Here is a 26,703-nt window from a genome sequence, read left to right on the forward strand (position 1 = left end):
ATAGATAGATAGATAGATAGATAGATAGATAGATAGATAGATAGATAGAGAGATAGATAAATATGTAATCCAGTCAACAGCTGCTGAGAAAGGTAAAGTCACTTTTCTTTTCTTTGGGGAAATAGCCACTAGTAGGTTGCCCAGGCCCTCAAAACACACTTCATACATGATATTTCCAAAGAACAAATTTAAAAGATTGTCTGGTTAAATATATATATATATTATTATACATTATATAATGTATAAATATATTATATATGTATAAACATATAAATATATTGTATGTATTTATATATGATGCATATTATATAATGTATATTATAAATAAATATTATACATAAATATATTATGTAAATATAAATATATGCATATATACATGTATATACGTATATATATCATATCTTTCAAAACAAATACAGAATTTGATAAAAGCTACAACTGGATTTCTGTTCTGAGCCACAGTCCCACAATGACACCCAAACATTTCCCTACTGTGTCCAAATATGGAATCTCCTACAGAGAGAGGCACAATTACAATACCTAAAAGAAGAGAGTGCATGCCAGAGTTATAGTTTAGTTGGTACACTGCTTGCCTAGCATGCTCATAAGGCCCTGAGTTTGATCATCAGCACTGAATAAACCAGGGATGAAAATACATACCTGCAATTCCAATATTTGGGAGGCAGAAACAAAAAAGAGCAAATATTCAACATCATCCTCAGTTGTATAGCATGTTAGTGGTCAGGCTGGTCTACATAAATCCATATGTGTGAGTGTGTGTTTGTGTGTATGTTTGTGTATATGTATACATATGTATGTATACACATATGTACACATACATATATCTACATATATACATTATACATATGTATGTGTATATATTTATATATACATAAATATATGTGTATATGTATATGTTATCAGGTAGACCAGCTTGGCCTTTAATTTACTATGTAGCTGAGGATAATGCTGAATATTTAATTCTCTTGTTTCTACATATATATGTATATATATATATATACATACATATGCATACCTACTTATATTCTATGTATACATATATGTATATGTGTGTATATATGCATATATATATATATATACATGAAAGAGAAACAAAACTACCTCTATATGAAGATAATTGATGTGTTGTAGCTTCAGTAAAGAGAAGAAAATACTTTCTAAAGTTATATGAGCGAAGCTTAAACTTGAAAGGCTTTACAGAAACTGTGTTGACTAGCTCTTATGTCAATTTGACATAGGTAGGCTCCCTGAGAAGGAGAACTCTTAATGAAGAAAATGCTTGTAAGGATTGGCCTGCAGGCAAATCCATGAGGCATTTTCTTGATTGATGATTGATGGAGAGATCCCAGCTCACTGTGATGCCACCCTTGGTCAGGTACTTTGGTTGTGTATAACACAACAGGTTGAGCAAACCAGTAAGTAGCACTCCCCAGTGGCCTCTGCTTCAGTTCCTGCCTCCAGGTGCCTGCCTCTTTGAGTTGTGATCCTGACTTCTGTCTGTGATGGAGTGTGACCTCAAGAGTTGTCAGCTGAAGTAAACCCTTTCCTAAAAGTTGTTTTAGTCACGGTGTTTTACCAAAGCAATAGATACCCTAAGTAATACACAGCTCTTAGGAAGAAAAAGCTTAAACATTATTGAAATTAAAAGGAATCCGATGCAACCACTTGACAAACGTTTAGTGAGTACATATTATATGTTGTGTCCTTCATAAGCAACTAGAGCTACCATAATGAATAAAACAGACAAGAGTTTGTAATCCAGTGACTGAAAACAAGCACTCAGCCATGGAACATGGCCAATGAATTACTTAGCTGTAGTTCTTCTAAATGTTCTCAACATTTGAATGGAAGCTCCACATACTCAGAACTTGACATGTGCCACACATTATAGAGCCAGCTGTGCAAGATATTTGGTGCATAATAAGAACACACTCACTGTTAATTAACTCACCTACATTGTTCCTTTTAATCCCAAAGGGATACGTTCCAAGAACCCAATGAATGCCTGAGACCACAGACAATATAGCTCCCTCTATACACTATATTTTCTCCTATGCAGATGTATCTATGATAAGATTTAGTTTATAAATGTAGGCATTCTATGAAACTTGCAACAATAATAAAATAATTACAGCAGTGAAAATTTATAAAAGGTGTGAATGTTCTATCTATCTATGGTATATCTATTTCCATTGAATCATTGAATATTTTAATATTTTAGACTGTTGTTGACTATAGAGAGTAAAAACTTTGGAGAAAGGAGGAAGATTATAACGGATTAATAGAAAGAGGGGTACATGACAAAATGAGAACGTAAAACAGGGTCTTAGTTATGGCATGTAGGCTGAAGCCTGGAAAAAAATAAGCACTATACAAACAAGAAAAGCAAACAACAGGAAGAGGGGGCAGAATTTTCTTCAGGCAACAAACCTTTGTGAGGATTTAAAAAGGTACCTGGCCAGGGAGAGGCACATAGTCATTGAAGACAGATAAACAAACGGTTGTCTTGTTACCTTGGGAACAATAAGAAAACATTCCAGGTTGTAAAGAAGGCATGTGTCTTAGTGTTTTATTGTCCTAAAGAGACATCATGACCATGGCAACTCTTTTAAAGGAAAGTATTTAATCGGGGCTGGTTTACAGTTCCAGAAGTTCAGTCCATTATCATCATGGCAGGGCGCATGGCAGCATACGGGCAGACATGGTGCTAAAGAAGGAGCTGACAGTTTTACGTCTTGATCCGAAGGCAGAAGAAAGACACTGTCTCAACACTGGTCTTAGGTTGAACATATATGAGACCACAAAGCCCTCTTCCACAGTGAAACACTTTCTCCAACAAGCCCACACCTACTCCAACAAGGCCACTCTCCTAATAGTGCCAATTCCAAGGGGCCAAACAGTCAAACACAAGAGTCTATGTGGGCGATACCTATTCCAACCACCACTGCATGTGGTGCTGATATTTATGGTTTTAAAGAATCATGGTGATAGTAATACAGAAAAAGTAAATCTCAAGATTCTACTGCTTTCTTTTTTATTATTAATTACACTTTATTCATTTTGTATTCCCCCATAAGCCCCTCTCTCCTCCCCTCCTGGTCCCACCCTCCCCCCCTTTCTGCATGCAAAATTCAGCATTTAAAAAAAAATCTGGACAGAAGAATAGACTCTTACTTCTTTATAGAAAATTGACCAACTTTTGAAAGGAAGAATTTTTAAGAGCTGAAAACTTGAGAGAAGACATACATGTTGATTCATTTGACTCTCTTCCCTTGTTTAATCACATGTTAACTTATCATATAAATATTTTGTGTTATACATGCCAGTGTAATGCATAGCATCTTATAATGCAAGGTAAAAGATATTTGACAGGTACAGTTAAGGTTATTAAACACTTCAGCCACTGTGGCCACAACCTAATTAGTGAGGGTTGCCTATGTTGAAGTGAAAAGTCCATGGGCCAAGAACTGAAATAGTAGCTCCTGGTAGTTAAGAGTGGGGTGCTAGTCAGCAGGCAGCAAGAAAAAATGAAGTGCTGGTCTTACAAATAGCTTCTGTCAGTGTTGTAAATGAGCTTGGAGGCAGATTCATCCATAGAGGCTCCAGGTAAGAGCTTGGCCCAGCGTACACCCAGACTTCCATTTTTGTGGGAACCCTCATTAGAAAGCCCCCACTGAACTCACAGGGCCTTACAACCATACTGAAATATGAAAACCAAAACGCTGGTTGTTTTAAGCCAATAAGTCTGTGATGATCACACAACAACAACAATAACAACACAGATGTACTAATCTTTTAAAAGTATGTGAGAGTACTGTTTGAAAACAATCAGACTTGGAAAGGGGCACGGTGGAGATGAGGGAGGGAGGGTGGGATTGGGAGGGAATGAGGGAACAATGGGATGCAGCTGGGATACAGAGTTAATAAAATGTAACTGATAAGAAAAAAATAAAATTAAAAAAAAAGAAAACAATCAGAAATTAAAAACAAGGAAATCGTGAAATTTGCAGGCAAATGGTGAGAACTAGAAAAGATCATCCTGAGGGAGGTAACCCAGAAGCAGAAAGACTCACAGGGTATATATTCACTTATAAGTAGACACTAGACAAATAATATAGGGTAAACATTCTAAAATTTGTACACCTAAAGAAGCTAATCAACCCTGGGTAAGATGATTAATCCTCACTCAGAAAGGCAAACAGGATGGAAATCGGAAGAGAGAGAAAACAGGAAACAGGAGTCTACCACAGAGGGCCTCTGAAAGACTCTACCCAGCAGGGTATCAAAGCTGATGCTGAGGCTCATAACCAAACTTTGGGCAGGGCACAGGAAATCTTATAAAAGATGGGGGAAATAGTAAGATCTGGAGGGGACAGGAGCTCCACAAGGAGAGCAACAGAACAAAAAAATATGGGCCCAGGGGTTTTTTCTGAGACTGACACTCCAACCAAGGACCATTCATGGAGACAACCTAGAACCCCTGCACAGATGTAGCCTATGGCAGCTCAGTCTCCAAGTGGGTACCCAAGTAAGGGGAACAGGGACTGTCTCTGACATGAACTCAGTGGCTGGCTCTTTGATTACCTCCCCCTGAGGTGGGAACAGCCTTACCACAGAGGAAGACAATGCAGCCAGTCCTGATGAGACCTGAAGGATCAGATGGATAGGGTCTGCTATCAGTGGACTTGGAGTGGGGCGTGGAAGGAGATGAGGGAGGGAGGGTGGAATTGGGAAGGAATGATGGAGGTGGCTACAGCTGTGATACAAAATGAATAAACTGTAATTAATATAAAAAAGAAAAATTAAAATTAAAAATATGTATAAACCTCAAAAAAAGGAAAAAAGAAAACAATCAGAATTATGTTTCTATGTGTCTATTAAGGACTGTTTGTATCTTTAAAAACAATGAGCCTTTGTTTGGGAAGCTACATCAAAATGTACTTAACTGAGAGGCTTTTAAACCACAGAATTCATTTCTGGCAATCTATAGAGTCCAGCATCTGAGGTCAGGGTGCTGGTACCCTGAAGGTACAGTGAGGGCTGTCTGCCAGGAACAAAAGAGGATAGGAGAACATTAAAGGATTCTTTCATTATGCAAGGACACTAATCTCACCCATAAGACCTTTACCTTTAATGATCTCCCAGCAACCTTACCCCTCAATAGTATCACACAGGGAGGTGGGGATTGCGCCAAATGAATTGGAGGCCAAAGACATAAACACTCCATCCAGAGCACCAGGCTGTGGTGATTGATTTAGCTTTCCTGTTGTGGAAGCTATTACACTGTCAGATTCTCACCATGAGCAGCATTTAGCCCACTGTGTCACCTTTGAAGTGTTATGACCATCTGAACCAAAACAGAAATTAAGGCCAGAAAAAAAAAGTAAGACATTACTCCAGACTTTACACCCATGGTTTGGCCTCATTTGCCACCATTCCTTAACGCTTCAGGAAAGACCGGCCACTTCTACAGACTAATGGCAGCCTCATGAGAGAGCAAATGCCCTTACCAAAAATTTACTGTCTCCTAGCAGCAGGTGGTCTGGAGGTAGGAGAGCATCTTAATCTTGACCCTTGCTTAGCATTGACTAATCAGAACTGACATTTGACTATACACAAGACTAGCTAACATCTGTAACCTTCGTCCATCTTCTTCAACTGTTGTCCAATTCCATTTCTCCTTTAAGATGCAAAACTAATACATGAAGTAACCTTTCAACTAGTTACATTTCAAACCATTACACTTCATTAAGAAAATCTGAATAATATGAGAAAATATAATAGAGAAATCAGCTACTGCAACCAGGCCCAAACATTCATAGCTTAATATCCCTAAGGTGTCTCTATCACTCCCATCACAGTTTTTGTCCAGGCTTGCAGAAGGGTGTCAATCCCCATCCAGGTTTTCTGGAACTCACATCCTGGCATTTAATGACTCCACTAACTTCTGTAGTGCCGAGTCTTTCTCTCTATCCTCTGAAGAAGATATGGAAGGAAATCTCCTCCTAATTTCTTTGTCTGTGTATGTTGGTATGTGCGCCCATGCTTAGTACATGTGTGCCCATGCACGTCGTGAGATATGCATTTGTGTGTGTGTATATATTCCAGAGGTAGGCGTGGCATGGCTTCCTCTATTGCTCTTCTCATTGTTTTTGAGACAGAGCATCTCTGGAGCCTGGAGTTGACTGCTCTGTCTAGTCCAACTGTCTGGAAAGATGAGAGAAAGGACTACTATACCTTCCCATCTCTATATACAAGACAGAAAGAGAGAGAGAAATGATAAGAGAGATAGAGCTTAGAGCACTCTGCCTGGCAGCTTTACATGAGTTATGTAGGATTGAATTCAAGCCCCGATCTTTATAAAGAGTAGTAAGCAATTTACCAAATTCCTAACCCCCAATTCAAAACATCTTTGTACCAGAAGTGATACATAATTACCTTCATTCACATTCCACCAGAAAGAAATAATCATGTGTCCCCACCTAAATACACAAGAATTTACCCTGGCAATGTGCCTAGAAAGAAATAAGCACAGGGATTGGTGAAACTAAGCACTGTGTCTCTCACAGCATGGTAAGGTAAAACTGAGGGATGAATTTTGGCTGTCTGTGTTAGCAATTTGCTTTTATCATGAATTTGAAGGTATGTATTTCTAGCCACTATTACTGCATAGAAATGAACTCAGAAATGCACCAGTAAAAAACAACCATTTAATTAATTAAGGTAATGGATTCTATGTGGTCAAAATTCAAAACAGGCACAAAGGAGTTATCTTGTATCTGCTCCAAGAGAGTTGACTCAGCATGGGCTGTAATTATTTAAAGGATTTTCATTCACATGTCTATCCGCTAATGCTAGTCATTTAAAGGATTTTCATTCTCATGTCTGTCAGCTGATGCTGGCCATTAGTGAAAACCTGAGCTGAGGCTGCTGACCAAGAAGTTTCACATGGAGTCTCATGAGGCCTCCACTGCTTCATAATATGGTAGCATCGGGGAATCAGATTTCTGATGTGGCAGCTCAGAGTGACAAAAAAACAATGCAAAGTAGACAGGCAGAAGCTACGCTGTCATTCGTGACATGGCCTCAGTTGTTTCCGCTGCAGAAACAGCTTAAGAATTTACAAACTGGCTCAAATTCAAGGAGAAAGCTCTAGATCCACATTTCAGTGGGAGAATACCAAGCCATAGGTAAAGGTGATATGAGTGAAAGATACCATGGTGTCTGGTTTAAGAAACTGTAATCTCCCGCAGACGTTACCTTAGACTAACTGAATTTCCCAGTGTGAAATGATTTGTACTTTATAGAAGAATGGGCAGCAAATCATGGCCTCATGCCTATTTTTATAAACAAAATTTCCTTGAAATACAGCCATGCCTATTCATTAGCAGAGTTGCTTAGCTGCAAAAGAGACCATATGTCCAGAAAAGGCAGTACTATTAATTATCCAGCCTGGGCAGTTTGCTAACTCTGTACATAGAATATTGATTAAGGATGTGGATGCTAGACTAGACTAATAGATTTCAAATGTCCTTGTTGACACAGGGTCTCTTGTCTCCCAGGACATTCTGATCCTCCTACCTCTACTTTCTAATTGCTGGGCTTCTAAGCCTATACAACCACACCTGCTTTATATAGTGCTGCATGCCGAACCTATTGCTTTAAGCATGCTTGGCAAACACTACCAGCTGAGCTCCATCCTCAACCCTAGTTGTGTGGTTTAGAACAAACCCCAAACATCTATAGACTGCCATTTTCCAGACAACGTAACAGTGGAAAGTCTGAAGTTTGAGTTATGAGCACTAAGTGATATAATTCACTAAAAATGTACAATAGGCAACCAAAAATGTTAATTTCTGTCATCAGAATTAGCTTTAAGCATCAGCAGCATAAACTGACAATTGGCTTATATGCTTGTTTCTAAAGTCTCACACCATACAGTTTTCAGTATACCCAACAATAGAGGAAGCCCATTTCATATTTATTTATATTATTAGATATTTGCTCCTTCGGCTGGGTTGTAATCTGTCTCTCGTAGCTTGACACCATCAATCCTGGCAATATTTTCTTAAAGTTCTATGAAAATATCTCTTCCAGCTCTTCAGTTCTTTAAGTACAAGGCAAGGCTCCTGTGGGTGTTAGCTGCTCTTGACTACGTATCTTCTGTTCCTTCTGTCCTTTCTCCTGAGACTCTCCTTAACCTTGGGATAATTCTCTTCAAAAGTCATTTTCCCCGAAATTAGCAAACTAAATGTCTCAGACCTGCACAGAGTCCAGCTTGAGCCCTGAACTCTTCATATTCTTCTGGTGGCATAGACTTTTTTGACTTCTCCTGCTCTGGAAGGCTTCATTGATTGGGTAGTAGGCTGGCTGTTCTTGTCATTGTCACTGTTGCTTGTTTTGTTTTTCTTCCTTATATGCCTCAGCAGCTTGTTATATTTACTCTTCTGTGTTTAATTTTATACAAAAATAACCTCATCAGATTTATTCAATTACTAGAACTATATTCTAGAATTTTCACTGGCCCTGCCAGCCTTAAACTTTCACATAGATTTCTAATGTCTCAGTCCAAGTCACTTCTAAATATTCCATTAGGTTGAAATCAATCCCATGTGTGGTCTGAATGCAATTGAAGTAGCTAGGCACCATTTTAATGATTGCAGTGGCTCCCCTGGACTCCCCGTGACCATCACTATTCAACCAGTCTCATGTAAGGTATCATTCCTCTGACTAAGAAAACTTGAAAGTAAGTATGCATACACATGGAAATGTAGGCATTTCTCTTTATCTTCAAATATTACACCTTGAAACAGGCAATAGCTGTGTATCAGTCAAGGATCTGTAGAGACAGGAAACCAAGAGAAGAGAAAGATTTCAGCAATAGCTCACATGTTTGAAGAGAGTTGGTAATTCCAAACTCTCTAGGGTTAGTTGGCAGCCTAGAGATCTGAAAAGGTTTTACTGAGAATCCAATAGAAGTCTGCTTGCAGAATTTATCTTACTCAGCTGAAATCGGTCTTCATTTTCTTTTCACTATAGGGAAAGATTGGGTTTTTGGTTTGCATTTTGTTTTGTGTTGGGTTGGGTTGGCTTGGATTGAATTAGGTTTTTGTATTTTGGTTTTAAGCTTTCTCCTTAATTTTTGATATCATATTTTAATGAAGACATTTATCCCTTCCCTTGCTTTCTTCCAAACTCTCCCATATACCTGTCTCCACTCTCCTTCAAACTCATGGCCTCTTTTTTCATTGTTATTGTGTGTGCACACATACACACACACACGCGCGCGTATGTATGTATTCCCACATATAGCCTATTGAGCCCATATAATGTCAGCTGTATGTATGTTTTCAGTGCTGTTTGGCACTGGACAACGGAATAGTCTTCTCTTCCCAGGTGAGCGCCATCTCTTCCACTCTCAATGTTACTCAGTTTCCTGTAGTTCCTTGTGTAAGACTGGGGCCTCCTGGAATTTTCTCCGGGAAGTTTTTGTGTTCTTTGGTATCGTTCTTGTTCCACCCATGTTTGGGAGGTCATGTTGGTAAGACATCACAGGTGCAGCTCCTGATGTTACTAGGAGACATAACCTCACAGCAATGTCCCTGGATCCTCTAGCCCTAACAATGTTTCTACCTCTCCTTATTCAGTGTTTCCAGTGTTTTGTAGATGTAGCCATTGAGCCTGGGCTCTGCAATTATGCATATTAATTGATTGTGATTTTTCTATATTTCAAAGAAAAGTATCCTTGGAAAGGAGTGAAGATTACAGGTATATCTTGGCATAGAGACATCTTTTTATATATTGTAGTTAGGTATTGTGCTGGCTTAGTAAATTAGTGGTTGTAGAGTCTCCTCCAATAACCGTAATTTCACTAGCATTTTAGCTAGGTTTCTAGTACCAAAAATGGTCTCCCTTTTGTTGAGTGGGTCTTAAGTCCAATTAGAGAGCCATTAGTTACCTCCAAGGAATATGTGCCACTAATGTACACATTGGGTTATCTTGCCATGCTGGTATTGTTGTGGTTTATAGATATCATATCTGGGTACGACTGCCTCTTGTATCTCTCCTTTGCAAACTTGTGTGACACCTTCTGGTATCATGAAAGCTAGGAAGGGGACATTCAGGTCAATTCAAGCTCAGGGCCCTCTAGGCCACGTTTCTGAAGTTCATGGTATCTTTAGCAATAAGAACTTACCTTTCACCTCTAGGAGTAATCATGGGCAGCAGCAATAAGCTGTGTTTTAGGAGACTCTCGTAGACAACTCTGACCAACAACTCGAAATAGGGATTCTAGTATTGGGGGTTTTGTTAGGTGGTTTTCATTTTCGTATCATCAGCTGCTTAAATGAGGCCTAGCAGCAATGTGAAGGGTAATAAATTTTGCTCAAGATTCTTTGATTTTAAGTTTCAATCTAATGCAAAAAAAAAAAAAAAAAGCAAAAGTCATCTTCTCAGAAACATGCATATGTGCAAATATTTGCACCAAGGTCCAGTCAGGTTAGGATATAACATAAACCATGAAACTATCTCTAACTTCTTTTTTTTTTCTTGAAGAAAAAAAATGGTAAGAGTACAGCTTTATGAAGTCTAGATTTATGTTTTGATAGTTAAATTATTTTATAGTATACAATCTGTTATGTAGATCTATGACTACGTATCTATTCTCATGGCTTGACATAGTGAAATACAATATAACCAGTTAATTGTTTTACCATATTTAATTATAAAATCTAAGGGCATATATTTCCTGAATTCATACCACTCACCAGTCATATGTGCCTACCAAAAAAGACTGGGAGTAGAGTGGAATGAGAGCGCAACACAATAATTTTAAAATTAACCCTGCTGGAAGTGTCAGAATCTATATTCAACATACAGTAAGGATAGGTTTGTGTTTTATCATTTACTTTGCTGTTTTAAAATTTTCACCTTTATTGGAGCATCAGTTTCTGCAGGGCCCCTGAGCCCAGATTTTTTGGTTATGTTGATCTCCTTGTGGAGCTTCTGTCCCCCGCAGATCTTTCTGTCTCCCCCTTCTTCCATAAGATTCCCTGCACTCTGCCTAGACCCCCTGCTCAGATACAGCCCATAGGCAGCTCAGTTTCCAAATGGGTTTCCTAGTAAGAGGCTGTTTCTGACATGAACTCAGTGGCTGGCTCTTTGATCACTTCCCCGTGTGAGGAGAGGGGGTTCAGCGTTACTAGAGGAAGACAATGAAGCCAGTCCTGAAGAAACCTGATAGGCTAGGGTCAGATAGGAGGGAAGAGGACCTCTCCTATCAGTGGACTAGGGGAGGGGCATAGAGGTAGGAAGTGGGACTGGGAAGAGATGAGGGAGGGGTTACAGCAAGGATACAAAGTGAATAAACTGCAATAAATAATAAATTAATAATTTTATTCCAACTTTGTAATTTCAATTTTTAAATTCTGGTAATATATTTTTAAATGATTTGACAAAATTATCTAAAATAAGTATCTATACAAAGAAGATATCCAAGCATTAAATTCTAGTTCAGTAAAATAATTGTGATGAGAATCTTCGCGGATGAAAAAGTGCCAGGATACTGTTTATAGAAATAATTTTAGGGAACTAGTTTTCTTGTTTGTTTGTTTGTTTGTTTGTTTGTTTTTGCTGTTGTTGTTCCACACATTTGTGAACCCGGATTTTATTTTATTTTATTTTATTTTTTTTGTTAAGCACCTATGGCAAATTATTCAGTTGAGAACTTAGGAGACTTGTAGGAGGCTGGAGAGATGACTCAGTACTTAAGAACAGTTGCTGCTCTTCCAGAGGACCCAAGTTCAGCACCCAGCATCCACAGCCAGCAGTTTATTACACCTGCAACTCTAGTTCCAGGGATGCAACATAATCTTCTGGCCTCCAGAGATACTCACATCCACATATTCTCACACACACACACACACGCACACACACCCACAAACAAATACTTTAAAAATAAAACATTTTTAAAGTAATTTGTAAATGTTTCATAACTTCTATTAATTTCTTTGTTGATTGAAATTTACCCTTCACTTTTGTTTTACCTTCTCTTTAGGTTTGGATGTGTGGAGGAGAAATGTTTGACGTTCCGTGTTCTAGAGTTGGTCATATCTACAGGAAGTACGTCCCTTACAAAGTTCCTTCTGGGACCAGCTTGGCAAGAGTGAGTACCTGGGCATAAGAACAGGCTGGGTTCATACAAGCTCTGCTTCCTGCAGGTTGGGTAACCAACCATACACGTGGGATAAGCAAAGATACTGTCTTCCAGAACCTTCTGCATATCAAGAATTCCCATGCCTCAGCTTTATCTCCATTGCTTAAGGAAGTATTAGCGGACCGGTTTTGTTATGTATCAAAGCATCTTCACATGTGTTGTATTTACTATTAACCATTATCTTCTGGCTAATCTTGGTTAGTAATGTTAAATATTGGATCACCATCAGTGATCCATCAGGCTATATGCTTATTTACAGTGTCACCTACTGCTACTTGCTTTCAAGACCAAGTGGAGGCTTACTTAGCTGGCTTGCTCATAAATATATGAATGACCAACATTAGTCAAGTAAAGCCAAGCCTGCAAGATGGATGACCATCTTTCTCCCAACGTGGTGTAAAATAAGGAACATAATTAGTCAAATAAAGAGTGAAAGATATTGGGGAAGTAGACATTAAACTCACTTTTCTCCTCCTTTAGAACCAGAGTTAATGCTGGATAAAGATTTAGACCATCCTCAAATTTCCAGTAATTAACTAAGTCTAGTCTTGTTTTGTTTTGTTTTGTTTAGAATATTTTTTTCGTGAAGTTCAAATGCAAGGACAGTTTTATTGTCTGCCTTTTAGAAGCTGCCATGCCTGCTTGGGAATATATAAAATCACAAACCTTCCCTGAACAACCCGGCAATATCTGTTTTTCATGTTACTTTCTTCATGGTCATGTCTGTTCTCTTCACTACAGCGTGTAAGTGCTACAGCTGAGATGCCAATCTAAAAGGAGGGTGTTTTCCAGATGCCTTGGTGCTATGCTTCCCGAGGAATCTGATCTTGAGCTATTCGCTTTCTTTACTAAGGTGCAATGGGTAAACAATTGGGCTTTTTTTTATAAGAGTTAGTAAACTCAACTAGTTTTTGTAAAGCACAATAATGATAATAGTAATAATAACAGTACTTTTTATCATTCTCATCATCAACTATCTCACCAGGATTCATCAGTCTCTCAAGGGCAGAGGTTTGGGTCTATTATTTTATATTATTCCATCATCTAAAATAGTGTGTGGAGAATATTCACATGACTTAATGAAGAAATTAATTAATTATAAATCTCAAGGGGAAAAAAAACTGGTTAAAGCCAGGGACACTGGTGCACACCTGTAATTCCAGCACTCAGGGATGCAGAGGCAGGAGAATTGCTATGAGTTCAAGGCCAGCAAGTCCAGGACAGCCACAGCTGTGAAACTCTGTCTCAAAAAAATAAAGATAAAAACACATAGGTTCAAGTTATTACCAAAATGTAGTCATCTTAGTGAATTTTAATAAAATTGTCATCCTTAAAATGTCTCTTCCAGCTCTTGTTCTTGCTCCCTTGCTTTGTGTTCACATTTTTCTCTATCCCATCCACAACCCTTTTAACAATAGTGAGACATTCTAGCATTAAATTATATTTTATTAGTCTTGGTATCTCCTTTGATACCCTGGTGGGTAAAGTCTTTCAGAGGTCCTCTGTGGAAGGCTCCTGAACTGTTACTTGTCTTCTCCTACTTCCAATGTCTATACTGTTTGCCCATCTGAATGAGAATTAAGCACCTTCCCTGGGCTCCTCCTTATTGTTTAAATAGGACTATAGATTCTAGTATGTTTATCCTATATTATATAGCTAATATCCACTTATTAGTGAGTATATACTATACCATATGTGTCTTTCTACTTCTGGGTTACCTCACTTGGGATGATCTTTTCTAGCTCCCACCATTTGCCTGCAAATGTCATGATTTCCTTATTTTTAATTGCTGAGTAGTATTCCATTGGGTAAATGTACCAGACTTTCTGTATCCATTCCTCCATTGAGGGACATCTGGGTTGCTTCCTGGCCACAGAGGAAAATGATGCAGCCAGCCTTAATGAGACCTGATAGGCTAGGGTCAGAGAGAAGGGGAGGAGGTCTTCCTCTATCAGGGAACTAAGGAAAAGGCATAGGGGGAGAAGAGGGAGGGTGAGTGGGACTGGAAGAAGACAAAGGAGGGAGCTGCAGCGAGGATACGGGTGAATAAATTGTAATTAATAAATAAATAAAATAATTTTTAATTATATTATATTGCACATTCCACTCCCCCTTCCTCCTAAACAATAAGATATAAATAACACACTGAAGTAAATATGTGCTTAAAAGCACTGTTTGGAGAAAAACAGTTACAAAATCATAAACTGATTAAAGAGCTACATTTTGGAAAAAGAAGCACCGTTTAATTGAGTCATAAGACTTAATGCATATGAATGATAAAGCAACAAAACTTCCTGGGAAAGTTCTGAAGTGAACAAATTGAAGCACACATTGCAAATTGGCTCTGTGGCTATCACTGCTGTGTAAAACACCTACAGGTAATGAATGGTGTCCTGCCATTTATCTGCTTTCCTTCACTCGTTCTCCTCGACATGTGCCTCATTCATTTGTGGGTGGATGGTGCGAGCTGCTGGCTCGTCGTGTAAAACATGAGTGGGGAAAGCAGTGCTGATCCAAAAAGGGGTTGTTTTCAGAAAATCAAACAGCTCATTTATTTTGGGAAAGAAATGAAGCGCTTTTTCAAAAACTGTCAAATACGGGGAAACTAGGCTTAGCACATAAAACATCCAGGAAAAAGTGAATATTCGTTCAAATAAGAGAAGTCCATAACTCTGAATTTTAATCTCTTCCACTTAAATTTTACTTGAGGGCTCATTTTAGTTTTTTCCTAAACTGCTACAGCAATCAGAAAGTCATAAATACTGAGGCCTAACTGTCACTCTAAGGAATATTTTATGATCTTTTAAAGTGTATTAAAATGAAAAACAATTCTGATATTTTTGTGGGAGAAACTCAGCTACTTTGCTACACTCTGCAATTAGTAAATCATCAAAAAAGATGAGAAACTGTCAAAATAATTGAGATGAAGTCACATCTAGTCAGTAGATATTTTAATCTTCCTGGTCTCATTAGCCGAAGCTGGAAACGTGACCCCAAAAGCTTGTTTATGTACTTTACAAAGCTCATTTAATCCGGCGAAAATGTGTACTTTTCGTTGATGGACCTAGGTAAATGGATGATTTCAGCTACCTTCAAATGCACAGATGTACAGGCAGACACACGTGCACACACACTCACTTACACTCCTGCACACACACACACACACATTCACACACACACGCTGAAGTCCTCTAGACAGCACACTACCATATATTATACAAATTCAAATAGCCATATTCAACACTTTCTCCTTAGCACTATACTCTGACAGAAGGACATGACACAGCTATGTATCTGTGAAACACATGATAACCAATTGTTCTCCCATTGCTCTGGGAACATGTGTCTAAACATCAGAAGGATATGCAGTGCTATTCTGGTTCTGACCCTCAGTCCTTGCAAATAAAAGACTTTAAAGAAGGTCATTAAGAATACCTTAGTTTAATTAATAGATTTCTAAAAACAGGGTTTTAAAATTCAGAAGAAATGACCAGAGCTAACTCCTGGCCAAGTTTTCCCCCAGTCTCCAGTGAACTGAGAAAAATAAGGATCACAAAGCTGCATTTGCTCAATCTAGCAAAATAAGTTGTGTGCATTCATATAGGGTTCTGTCTTACGAGGGGATTCAAGACAGTCTGTTTGTTATTGTCAACATTCTCATTAAGTAAAAGCAAAAACTAACCCCCTTGTGTTATTTCTACAAAATGCAAAAATCTGGGAGGTGGTGACTTACAATTCATCTTCATATGGAAATCAGATGCTTGGCACTCAAAATCGTATTTATTTTTCTAAGTCAACATGAGACTGAATGTCAGCACACTGGAGTGCAATGATGGGAACTTCTGCCAGGAGTAAATGGTCAGTTCCTGCAGAAAGGATCTTCATCTCTACATAGAATAGACTCTCATTTCTACATGAGAACAGAAACACTCGTGTTGTGGAGACCGTTATCCACTCCATAATGGCAGTGATTGAGGTTCAACCCAGGAGAATGAGCAGCAAAGAATGGCTGCAAAATGTTTTGGTCCACCAGATATGGCCGAGTTGACAAATGAGTAGAAGAGTCCCACGTCCATCTTCTCTTTCTGACAAATGTTCTGCTAGAGAAGGAGTAATTACTAGCACTTTGGGGTCTGGGAGAGGAACTCAGACTCTTCTGTAATTGCTAGTGTCTTCCAAGATCTGTCAAAGCCACCAGATTTAAAAGGGTAACTAATAGTAGGGATGTGAGGAAAGTGCAGATGCCCTACACAAACCACTCCAACTGACTAACACAATCGTAGGCATGGTGTCATCTTGGTCCAGGGAATTTGCCCTAGAAGAATATCCCAAAGAAAGCAACACATAGACTGTGAGGCGTGCAGTCCTGGAAGCACACACGCACCTGACCTCCTCCTGCCAGCATGAGATAAGGCTGGAATCGACTGTGGGAAAGGAGAGTGTTCATTTGTCTGTAAATTTACATGTATGTGCATGGCCGTACAAGCCAGAGATCAACCTCCAGTGTTGTCCCTCACAGCCTTCCATTTTTTCTGGTAAAACAAGGTCTCTCACAGGACCTGGGGCTTGAGATGCAAACATTAGCCAGCAAGCCCTAGGGATCCACTTGTCTCCACATGCCTAGTACTGAGATTACAGGCATGCACCACGATGCCTGCTTTTTTATGTAAGTGCTGGGGATCAAAGTCGGGTCCTCAGGCTTGCACAAAAGACATTAAACAACCTTTCTACCACCAAGCCTAGACTCAAGCCCTATCATAAATCTGTAAAGAACCCCCCCCATCCAGTGCATATCAGGCAAGACTTCATACCCAAACATTTCACTTTGACGTGTCAGTAATTTATTTTTGATTCTCAAATTTCATCCTGACTTTTACACCAACCATTCAAGAATATGAAGAAATTTAGATTTTTTTTTTTACAGGTTTCAGGCTAAAAGCTGAAGTCAAAGAAATAAAATCTGGTAAAGGTCATATTTTACAGAATGTTCCATAGTTCTAGGAAATGGAAAAATCACAGCAAAAAGGGCAAAGGTTAAATGGCAAAAGAGCAGACCTGGGATTATGGACCAAGGTCTGTGTCCAAACTATACCCTTAAACAGCCCTGTACAGATTTGGAATAAAAAGCAGAGGCACCAGCAAAAGCATGGGCAGAAAGGAGCAGGCGTGAGGTTACGTCAGGCTGTGCTTGGGACCTGAGAGGCTGGCCCATGAGTGTGCAATAGAGAAAAACCCTCCCTCTTCTGAAGCACAAGGCCCTTCTTCTTCTTCTTTCAGACTGTGAGGAGGAACTGATGGATTCTAAATAGGAATGGCTGGAGGCAAAGCACATAGAGTGAAATGAAAGTATCAACCAACCAGCTGACGTTGAAGGAGAGTGAGAATAAAGAAAGTGCCATTACAAACGCAGGAAATCTGTAAAGACAATTTTCTTAAAACATTTTATAGATTTGCTGTACTGTATATAAAAAGGTTATGTTCAGTGGTCTATTGTGTGAGGTTGCCCTCTTGGCATTTGAGGGAAAATAGTTATCAGCACAAAAACAGGGGCACGAGGAAACAGAGAATATTATAGATTGTTTCAGTGAGTGAATTCTGGGGGTTAATGTACGTGTGTGCTCTGGGAGCAGGAGACCTGGAGAGACACATCTGGCCTGGATTCTGCACTCCTGAAAGGATATTTGTTCCCTTTAACGTTTTCTTTCTACAAGAAAAAAAGATGCTGATTGTGTCAGATATGTTGTAGCAAATTTTAAAAAATGAGTGTTAGGATATATATTATTTGTTATTCTTTTCCCTGTGATTATTGTGGCAGTATTATTTAACCCGCTATCACAAATAATAAAACACAGACCGCTGTTAGACTTTTATACTTGCCTTATTTACTTTGGGCTGGGCAGATATTTCTACCTACGCTTACCTCACCATCCATCTCTCAGCCTTCATCCAATGCCATCTGCCTTAACCATTTTTATCTGGGCTGCCTTTCATCCATAATCTTACAAATAATTGCTTAAACTTGGTGTGTTTTTATTTTTTTCATCATGCCATCTTTGGAGTCCTTCCTCCCAGCCCGTGTGGTTTCTTCTCCACGCTAACTCATTGTGGTGTCGTCCTTCCTCCTCTCTTCCTGTCTCTCTCCTGTTATTCTCTTGAGCTCAAAAGCCGAGGAAACTTAGCCATGCCTACCCCATTCTGCCCTGCCTAAAATCAACCAATCAGGTATGTCTTAGGTAGATTTATACAAGGATAGGTATATCCGGGGAGTACCAAGATCTTGAGGGCCGGCATTAGGATCCCCAACACAGGTACGTTTCTAGGCTCTGGGGCTTTAAGCAAACAGCAAGTCAAGCACAAATCTTCCCACACACATACACACCTTGGTTTTTCAAAACAGAGTTTCTCTGTGTAACATTGGCAGTCCTGCACTCACTTTGTAGACCAGGCCAGCCTCGAAATCACAGAGATCTGCCTGTTTTTGCCTCCCTGGGTGCTGGGATTAAAGGACCGTGCCACCGAGCAAGGCTCAAAGACTAATCTTAACTTCTCTTACTATAGCAGTTAGGTAGAGTTAAAAACAGTTCATCTGTAAAAGTAACCAGAGAACTGACCACTAAACTGAGAGAAGGGTGAAATGATGAATCATGAAGCTCACCGTGGAATAAGATCTGAACATATTCTGAATATGTGAAAACTTTATTCATGTATTGTCGCGACCGGCCTTTGCCGATAAGGACGACGCAACAACCGAGGATTTCTTCAGCGGCAAGTTTATTGTACAGCTCTTTCTTGCAGATGGTGAAGGACCCAGACCCCGGGTTGTGCTCTGCTTAAATAGCCAGCAGAGAGGCGTGTTCATCTGTAATTGGTGCTCCACACAATACCCAATTAACATGTGATCTCCCATTGGAGGATCACACAATCCTACATTAGCATAAGGCGGCGCATGCGCAAATCGCGAAGCAATGCTGACAAGAAGCGCGAAAATGCTGGCAAGAAGAACCAGGAAGCAGGAAGCCGGCGCCATCTTGTAATGGCGGGAGTGGCTCCCAACATCTCCCCCTTATTAATTTTATAAAATCAGCCAGAGGAAAATATTACACCATGAGTTTTCCGATCAGCCTGCTGACTCAACAGCACCAGCGATCAAGGAGGTTACACGGTGTAAGAGACCCTCTGAACCCTTAGCCCCGTGCAATGGGAACCCGAGCCCTGGGGAGTGCAGAGGTCTGTCTAGAACAGCATCCTGGTGCAATGGGAACCTGTGCCCTTCAGGGGTGCTAAAAGTTCTGACAGAGTCTCAACGACTGAGCATGTTAAGCCAAACTTGGGGGGATGTCCCCTGTTCCACAGCCAGCATTGCCCGCACCATGGCCACATTTTTAAGATGTTGTTGTCTCTTAAATCGGCAGAGCAGCCAAAAACAGAGGAACAGTCCAGCCAGTAGCAACACTCCAAATATTCCCACGCCAACCCACTCCTTAAAATAGGAAAAGGCAGAAGATAGACATTGGCAAATAAGGTAGTCCCAGAGAGTCATTAGTGGAATCTCCTGGGTCTCCACCTCCAAGCTCGTCAGCAGTCCGTTCAACATCAGGATCAGGATCAAAGTTAGGGTCAGGCTCATCTTGCTTCACCACCTGGGTCAATTGCGCCGGAACCCAAATTGGATTTTCTTGGTCCTGTGGGAAAATACACACAGCTCCCCTGGATCTTATTAAAATAGGATCCGGTCCTTTAATGATTATCAATGTTGCCGGAGTAGGTGCATCGTAACACAGCCCATACATCTAGAGTGGAGCATAGCACCTGTACTTGATGGCTAGTGTAAGGAGTAATAAGAGCAGAGAGCACAGCTGCTACCAAGCCTTGATTTGTTACCGGTATTTGTTCATATACTTCAGGTGGGTATAAGGTCTGATTAACTACCCACTGGCCTTGTCCAGTAAGCATATCATAATTCCATTGAGGCCTCTGATTGGCTATATTCTGATTAGCTTGAGCTGAGCACAGCTCGTGAAAGATGGACTTCCAGTCTAAATATTGCCCCATAGTCAGACAGGCTCTTACAGTATTGTACCAATCGTCTGGAGTCATGGCATTGTCAGCCAGTCTTTCTATCAGCGCCACTGTAAAGGAGGCACTGACGCCATATGTCTGGACTGCTTCCGCTAATGCCTTCAACTGTTTAAGATCTAAAGGAGAATGATGTCTATTATTCTGAGCGTCCTCCCAGATTGGGAACGCGGTTTTAATCCGCTTCCTCTCTTTTTCTGATATCAGGGAAAATTTTGTCTCTGCAGATTTGGGTTTTTCAGTGGCTGACTTCCGCATGGAGAACCCGGAAGTGCCAGCATAGGCCACATATGGTGGCGGATCCGGGCGGTAACGCCCTTCCTCATATTTAGCTGCTTCCTCATCCAACTCTGCCTGCTCGTCAGGGTCGAGCCCTGACTCCTCATCAGTTTGTTGATTCTCAGAAGAGCTGTTTTCGCTCTCTGTAGACTCCGGCTCGCTCGATGACGAGGCGACTTTCAAATTCTGAAACTCCGCTAAACTGGGATACAGCGGGGCACCACTCTTCTTTTCCTTGCTACCAGTCTGTTTTGGTTTCTTTGACTTCTTAACTAACTTTTGCGCCTTCGGCGCTTTAGCCTTATCTTCTTTGGTCCCATCCTTAGGGGATTTACCGGTCTTAATTCCCTTTTCTGCTTCGGATAGACTGTCTTGATGATCTGCCAACACCCTCTGCCCTTCTTTCACTTTGTCATTGCATTTCTCATCTTTCAAACATGATTTAATCAACTTGTAGATAGGAAAAGTCCCTGGCCTCAATGTTCCCTTCTCTTTCTCTTCTTCTAAGTCATGGCCTGACTTGTCCCAACAACCCGTAGTCAGGTCGCCCGATATTTGAAAACAAGGAGCCACCCGATCCACTTCCTTAATAAAATTACGGAGCACATACCTCGAAATTTTCAAATCCTTCTCCTTAAGTAATACGTGCACCGCTTCTAAAAACGGCTTTACTGGATGATTTACCATGCTTCCATTATCTACAGGAGTGGGAAGGACGGCTCAGTTATCTACCTGAGGCTTACAGTCCGTTTGTATCACAAGGTGGAGAAACACACACTTTATCTCGTTTCCCGCAATTAAGGCACAGACAGCAAAACAAAATGAAAATGAAACAGCAAGCAATAAACAATCCACCCCACATCCAATCAGTCATACCTTGCAGAAAAGTACCGCGGTTCTCATGCCACTGACTTTGAATCCTTACTCGACGAGCAGTCGGGGTCCTTCGAAGCGATCCTCCACTCCGGGGTTCGGCGGCTCCCGGGTTTCGGCACCACTTGTCGCGACCGGCCTTTGCCGATAAGGACGACGCAACAACCGAGGATTTCTTCAGCGGCAAGTTTATTGCACAGCTCTTTCTTGCAGATGGTGAAGGACCCAGACCCCGGGTTGTGCTCTGCTTAAATAGCCAGCAGAGAGGCGTGTTCATCTGTAATTGGTGCTCCACACAATACCCAATTAACATGTGATCTCCCATTGGAGGATCACACAATCCTACATTAGCATAAGGCGGCGCATGCGCAAATCGCGAAGCAATGCTGACAAGAAGCGCGAAAATGCTGGCAAGAAGAACCAGGAAGCAGGAAGCCGGCGCCATCTTGTAATGGCGGGAGTGGCTCCCGACAATGTATGTTATCACTGAAGCTATGATTTAACACAAGACAATATATGACATGTATAGTATCTAACACTGTCATATGTATATGTATATGTATATATATATATATATATATATATATATATATATCATATGCATATATACATATTAATGGCATATGCTTGCTAGATTATGGGATTTGGGGGAAAGGTGCTTTGTGGGAGGCTTTCTTTGTCAAGGATGATGGTGAACTCCTGACCCTCTAGCCTCTACCTGATGGAGTGTTCGTTTTATAGGCTTGTAGCACCATCCACAGCCTCCTTAGTGGATTTAGTGGTCCCATAAACACACACACACACACACACACACACACACACACATATATATATATATATACATTATAAACACATTTTACTGCAATGAAGATTCTTTACCTGAATAGCAAGATCCTTGAAAATACCCTACAGTTGTTATACCCCATGAGTGTGGAGGATAAATGTAAGGTCTGAAAGAGAACACTGCTTGATTATCTCAGCTATGAAATGTCTTCTTAATCACTTCCAAAGATGCCTTTCTCCCAAGATATCCTGGTGATGCATAAGTCTGCTGGCTTTAGAGGGGATCTCTAAAAATACCCTTCAAATTCTTAAAGGCTTTTAAAATTGCTGGAGGTAGGGAGAGTCAATCAGAGGAGGAGGAAGGGGTGGAGTCCTTTAGGGTGGCAGGCAGACCCCCCCCCAAGTCTAGACACTTCTTTGTTGACTGTAGTATCAATGATTGCAGTCTGAACTAGGTGAAAGGGAAACACATAATATCTCACACCTGTAGATGTTTGTTTGTGTCTCCACACTGTATCAGTTGATAAAAAGCATTAACAAGCCCAAAATGACTGGTTTGATATCTGGAAATAAAATTGCCAACAAGACTGTATAGTAGGATGACAAATGAGAAATCTCAGCTTCCACAAATTGACCTTTCTCCCTTAATGGCTGTGAATCAGTTTGTTCTCATAAAGCTGCTAGGCAAGTAAGAGCCGTGGTGTGACAGCCGTAGATGGCCGTAGAGGGCCGTGCGCCCATGCTTCTTTCTACTGCTCTCAAGGCTGCAGGGTCCGGGCGCTTTATCCGAACTAGTTCAGGGGCATGGTGGTCGATTGCAGGCTTTCTCCCAGAAAGCACGAAATGATAGGTTCTTCCCCCAAGATACGGCCTCCATAAACGGTGAACTCTGCTGTACAGCAGCAATCCCTCTGAAGATAATAACCATCCCTAATTCATCCTTCCAATATAACAGAAAGAGCAATAAGCCTGTCCAATACTGGTGGTTAGGACTAAATATGATTCACACACTGCAGTCTTGGGCTTGCTGCTCTTTCCTTTTGGTCACAATATAAAAACAGAATACTCTCCATTAAAATAATACTTTCTATTTAGATGGATTTTTTTATATAAGAACCTCAGGCATTTTCAATAAATGATGCTTCAATTATTCTCCGTGATATTTTCCTTTAAAACGAATTATAAATCTATGAGCCAATCATGATCCAATAAATCATTAAGCTATGATTATCCCATTGTGTGCTATGAAGATAAATGTTACCTCAAAAGGCTCAAAAATTCTACCAATAAATATTTACCAGGTGCATACTATGTTCCAGGCAGAAATGTATATGGCACATTGCATATCCTAAACCAATAGAAGTGCACTTTTCCAATGAGTTCATAGCAGTTCTTTGAAAAGTAATGGGGTCTAATTTGTACCATTCCTTAAGGTGGAGACAGGTTGCATTAAGCAGCCGTGGTGGAACTCTCACTCTCGCCCACAGTTCTGCCCTCTTCTTGCACCCTGAATATTTGATGCTTGGGTAACACGAAAGGAAGAGCAAAACAGTGCTGACACATGGAGACAGAAATCAGGAAAACATGAAACACAAGTTACTTTTTCACTGTTTGACCTTCAGCTGCTCTCAATTCCCAACCCTGGGATGTCATATGTGTCTGTTCTGTTTGTTTGAATACCCAATGACAATAGAATAACACATAATCCTCTACATTTCTTTGAGATTATAGTTATAGCATTTCTACCTTTCTTCTCTTCCCTCCAGACCCTCCAAAATATCCCCCCTGATACTTTAAATCGTTGGCCATATTTTACTAATTGTTATTGCATATGTGTATTTGTACATACACACACATACATATATATGATGTAATTTTGTCCAGTCTGTATAATATTTCTCCTATGCATAGTCTCAGGGCTGATAGTTTGGCACTGGATAACTAACTGATGAGCTATTTCCTGGGGAATGTCACCCCTCCCACTCCCAGCTTTCCTCAGTTGCCTGTAGATTTTGTGTATGGTTGAGGCCTCATGACTTTTCCCCATCCAGTTTGGAATGTCCATTGGTGCCATCCTTGTTCACTCATAGTTCTCTACAGATTTGAAAGCAATGTGGAAGTGAAGCATATAATTTTCATACATACATAAACCCTAAAAAGCAAAGGTGAAATAGTAAATAATTGACATAAACAGTCCCCTGCCACTTCAGTTCATTAAAAAAAAAAAATATGAAGTAAATACATTATTTTAAAATTTCACAGTTTCCTACAACCTCTCAAAACTACCCTTCAGTTTAGTTTCTTCCTCTTTATTTGAGCCTCATATTTTTCCTACGAATGCTACGTTCTTTCTAACATTAAGCCACTTTGCTCATTTTAATTCTGTTGAATAGTTCCTGGTGCTTTCCCAAGTTTAAGTTCAGCTACAGCCTGTGTGTCAACTAGAAAATGCTTCCTGGTATGTAAAGCAAAAACAGGTAATTGAGCCAAACAGTTTTCAAGTTATAAGGACGATGTTCAGCATTTGGTTGCTAATACTGATTGACAACATTTTACTTTCGCCTTGTTCATACCTACTGGGATATTTTGTTGAATAAAGATAGTATTTAAATTGCAGCTGTATATGCTTATGTGATCCCTGGCTAATATAGACAAAGATTACTTTTGCTTTGTCCTTCCTAATAAGATTAAAAGCATGCTTATGCTCCATCTCTAGTTGTCTTCCAATCTGTGTCAGTTACTCTTTCTCCAACTAGAGCATTTTGGCTCTCTCTATTGTTATTTAGCATTTAGCTAGCTTGCTTTCTTTAAAGGACTTAAATAGCAAACTACATGGTGAGCTGTCCGGTAGGCTAGAGGGAATTATAATTGTGTTCTTAACCATTATCCCCATTAGAAGTGAACGTTTTCCTTCAATCCGGACTCCACTGGAGATCTGGAAAGAAGAAAGTGTGCTCAAACAGAATAGGTCCCTACTGCTACAAAATTAAGCCACTGAAATTTAAGCAAATAAAGTGTTTTGGTACAGCATAGTCTCAATAAACAGATAAGCAACGCTCACAACTAGAATTGGCCGCTTTACAAATCTGGCTTCTAACACCCCTGGCCTTCATAAAGCCGCACACACACCTGGAGGGGAGGCACTCGTTTCACGGAATTAGCCTTTTCCCCTGAGGTGTGGGGATGCACAGTACCTCCAAGCTTGAGGCTTCTCTTTTTTATTTCTGTCTCCAGCACCTTGTTTCCAGTGGTTTATTAATTCCTGGCAGGAACTCCATCTTCATCTTAAGTGTGTCTCCTTTTCAGTGCTGGGGAAAGGGCAGGGTAAGGCAGATAGTTTACTCTTGGTCATCTGTAAACTGAGAAATGGTCAAACACCAGCTAGTATTTTTGTAGAATCTGGATGATTTTTGATGGGTTAATTCTAAAAAGTATTTACGGAAACAAAATTTCACAGGTAGCCTGCACATTGGACAGACACCTTATTTGATCTAAGAAAACTGAAATGGACAATGAGAAACAGCAGGGTTTTTTTCCTACCTGTTTTGAAGGTATGGGAAACCAACTGATGTCTCTCCTCTCTTTCTCTTGCTCTCTTCTCTCTTTCTCTCGTACACATGTACCACATGTGTGCACAGGCCTACACATACACACACATATACACACGCATGAACGCATGCATGCATGTCAGGCAAGATGCCTCACCCTGAATCATGTATACTCAGATTTAGAAGAATTATTTCTATGCTGGCTCTTGAACAGTCCCAACTGCTTCTAATTCTCAACAGTTTCACAGTATTTCCAAAATTATCTATCATTAATCTTAGTCACCCAAAAAATGTTCAGCTACAAACTTTGAAAATTAGCATTGCAACCTCTTGCTTAATCTCTTGTTTAGTTTTTGTTTCTGGTGTTGGGTTTTTAGCGCAGTTGTTGTTTTTGAGCAAAGCGGTTAACAAGTCACAAGCGTACTCAAAGCATCTCTGTAGAAATATCTGTATAGAATAAATTGAGTCATCCTACACATAAGAGCCATCAGCACAGCTGACATGAAAGTAAAGCACCTTGGAAGAACTTTCAAGTGCTAGTGGTTTTTTTTAAATTGTATTGCAGTTTTTCTTTTAACCCAGCTAGCACCCAAATAATTAAGAATTGGAATATTAGATTTCTTTAACAAGCTATATAGGACAACAATTGAGTAATATTAATCCATTTTAGCCTTCTAAGCTAATCTAGCTACCTCCCAGCCAAAATCCCCTAGATACTTACATTTTATGGCTTTTTCTGCTCCAGCTGCTTTTCTTATGATGTCTCCTGGGCCTCTTCTCATCCTGAATCCCCACTTCTTCTCTCTCTCTCTCTCTTCCCCTGCCTCCCTTGGCTGGCACAGTCAAGCCCTCTTCTCTCCCCTGCTCAGTCATTAGCTGTTAAGTTTCTTTATTGACACATCAAGAAAC

The 26,703-nt window shown here is 40.1% G+C and overlaps 1 protein-coding gene across 1 annotated transcript in view; it reads left to right on the forward strand.

The window, feature by feature from the left end:
- The window catches only part of Galntl6 (polypeptide N-acetylgalactosaminyltransferase like 6), a 1,222,499-nt gene that overhangs the window by 1,123,982 nt on the left and 71,814 nt on the right, over positions 1–26,703 (forward strand). The window contains exon 8 of the mRNA XM_055597863.1: positions 12,077–12,184. Within this exon, the coding sequence (XP_055453838.1) occupies positions 12,077–12,184 (108 nt within the window). The remainder of the gene's footprint in view (positions 1–12,076; positions 12,185–26,703) is intronic.

This window comes from Psammomys obesus, unplaced genomic scaffold, assembly GCF_907164565.1.
Source record: "Psammomys obesus unplaced genomic scaffold, mPsaObe1.curated_primary_1811, whole genome shotgun sequence".
Lineage (NCBI taxonomy): Eukaryota > Metazoa > Chordata > Mammalia > Rodentia > Muridae > Psammomys > Psammomys obesus.